General features: G+C 38.5%; 1 protein-coding gene across 1 annotated transcript in view; it reads right to left on the bottom strand.

Annotated features, from left to right (window-relative positions):
- LOC136839676 (protein O-linked-mannose beta-1,2-N-acetylglucosaminyltransferase 1-like) overlaps nt 1-2,500 on the bottom strand; it is a 36,453-nt gene that overhangs the window by 28,219 nt on the left and 5,734 nt on the right. Inside the window, exon 3 of the mRNA XM_067106032.1 lies at nt 421-950. Within this exon, the coding sequence (XP_066962133.1) occupies nt 421-950 (530 nt within the window). The remainder of the gene's footprint in view (nt 1-420; nt 951-2,500) is intronic.

Here is a 2,500-nt window from a genome sequence, read left to right as displayed (position 1 = left end):
ATATAGCTTGTAATCCCACAGCTTTGCACCTACTGTACTGCACGTTCTCTGTCTTCTCCCTGGCTTCTCACATTACTCCATCCATACGTTATCAAATATATTGAACAGCCACTTTATATATATATATATATATATATATATATATATATATATATATATATATAGTTACTCAACTTCCTTATGACTCTAGAACGTACTGTTGTGTTTGTTTGCCAAGTGCATACTAACAAAACTTTTGTCCAGAACTCCTATTTATGACTAGTTCAGATGTCCGGAGCGGTTTGCTAAACCTCAAAAAGATTTGAAAGCTAACAATATGTATGATGAGAATTACGATATCTTTTCTGCGAAACAACCGATTTTACAGTAATGGAAATCATAGAAATCGATAAGTTAGCTACGGTCATAAAAGCTACTTACAGTTTTGCCATTCAGCTTTACGGTGAGGGTCCACTTGCTAACGTATACTTCAACGTTGAAATGAATTGTTTTCTTGCTCTCTTGAGTTGTATTGTTATTTTCCGTGGCCGCCTTTGATCGTTCTTGGTACACAGTTTTGGATAAACCATCATCAGGGGTTGCCATCGGAGAATTATGACCTCCATCATAACGTTCTTGAAGAGCGCTCGAGACTTCGGTTGTTGTGACTGACGCTGATTTGTCGACAAGGACAGCATCAGTTTTCGCTGAATCAAGAGTCTCTCGTCCACTGCCTCCATTTGATTGAACAGTCTTATTTCGCTCTTGCTTACTTTGAATGATGCCGGATGTGATGTCATGACGAGGCTTTGGAGGTTTGGCGTAATCCTTATATTCCATCACTGGTACATCGAAATCATCGACGTCATCTTGGCGAGGCCGATGGAAACGAGAGTGGGTGATTTTGTGGTCCATGAAGTCAGTCTGGGGCATCCTCATTGAAATCGCTAAGTCGGGAAATTCCAATTCTGCTGGGTATTAAACAGGCGAGCTTATGTGGTTATACAGCATGTGGAAGTTTTAAGATTTTATTAAAATGAGAGAGAGAGAGAGAGAGAGAGAGAGAGAGAGAGAGAGAGAGAGAGAGAGGAGAGGGGGGAGGGTTACACTGCGTGTGGTAGTTTGTAAGATTAACAGAATTGAGAGAGAGAGAGAGAGAGAGAGAGAGAGAGAGAGAGAGAGAGAGAGAGAGGAGGGTTACACTGCGTGTGGCAGTTTTGTAAGATTAATAGAATTGACAGAGAGAGAGAGAGGGAGAGAGAGAGAGAGAGAGAGAGAGAGAGAGAGAGAGAGAGAGAGAGTTGGGGGTAGAGAGAGAAAAAATGGTATACGCTCTTCTGACAGTATATAAGGATTTCTTGAAATCACCTAGAAATTGAGAGAGAGAGAGAGAGAGAGAGAGAGAGAGAGAGAGAGAGAGAGAGAAAAGGTACATTCACTGAATAAGAAATGAAGAAACTGAAGAGCAGGACAGGATGTCACTGTAAAGATGAATGTGAGAAAGTTCCCACTTATCATCATAGAAACCAAATTCGAAAATCGGAGAGTTATAACCGCCTAATGTTAGCATTCCCTGAATAAATAAGTATTATTATTATTATTATTATTATTATTATTATTATTATTATTATTATTATTATTATTATTATGCCCTCTTTTAATCATATGCCCGTTCCCTTTTAGGGCGGTACAGCCATCCAGTTCCTCAACAAGTCTTTAGGGGTGCGGTTGCCAGCCCCACGTCACTTTTTCCTTGGCCCCAGCAGGTGCTGGTACCCATTTAAGGCTATTGTAGGCTATGTGTACCAGTGGGTGGGAGTCTAGGAAGCGATCCACGTGCCTAGCAAACATGAGCCGAGTGTGGTATCACTCAGCCACAGCACCCACTTTGACTGACTGTAACTTATACAAGAAGGTCGGTAGGTGTCGCCACATTGTTTTTATTCTTATTATAATTTCTAATTTATTACAATTTTATTTTAAATAACTTATTATTATTATTATTATTATTATTATTATTATTATTATTATTATTATTATTATTATTATTATTATTATTATTATTATTATTATTACTTATCTTAAATTGTACATTAAGTCACACATCGAGATTCTCAAAATGATTATTTCTAAAATGGGAATTGAAGATTGAGCAAGATGAAGCTAAAGAAGTTGGACAGCATCCTACGAAGGAAGAGATCAAAGGGAACAGATGAAAAGTTATAGGCAGAAAGCAACGCTCCGATGGCCGAAGAGATGCTGAAAAGAATCTTTAGTATCGGGTGTAGCATAGCTCTTCAAAGACTACTCTGCCCTAAAGTGGAAGACTGCAGTGTCTGCAAAAATACACAACTGAGAATAATGGTAGATACTGCAGTTTTCCCTTGCCTTACTACTGATTTTGTAGATACTGTAAATGGGACCCCCTAAATAAAGCAGTGGAGAATCATTCTGAAGCTGTAGTAACTTGTGTATTTGTGTTTCACGAGCCTAATAGGTGGCATATCTCAATTTCGAAAAT

Source organism: Macrobrachium rosenbergii, chromosome 1, assembly GCF_040412425.1.
Source record: "Macrobrachium rosenbergii isolate ZJJX-2024 chromosome 1, ASM4041242v1, whole genome shotgun sequence".
NCBI lineage: Eukaryota > Metazoa > Arthropoda > Malacostraca > Decapoda > Palaemonidae > Macrobrachium > Macrobrachium rosenbergii.
The sequence above is the reverse complement of the archived record's forward strand: the minus strand, read 5'-3'. Positions and strand labels throughout refer to the sequence as shown.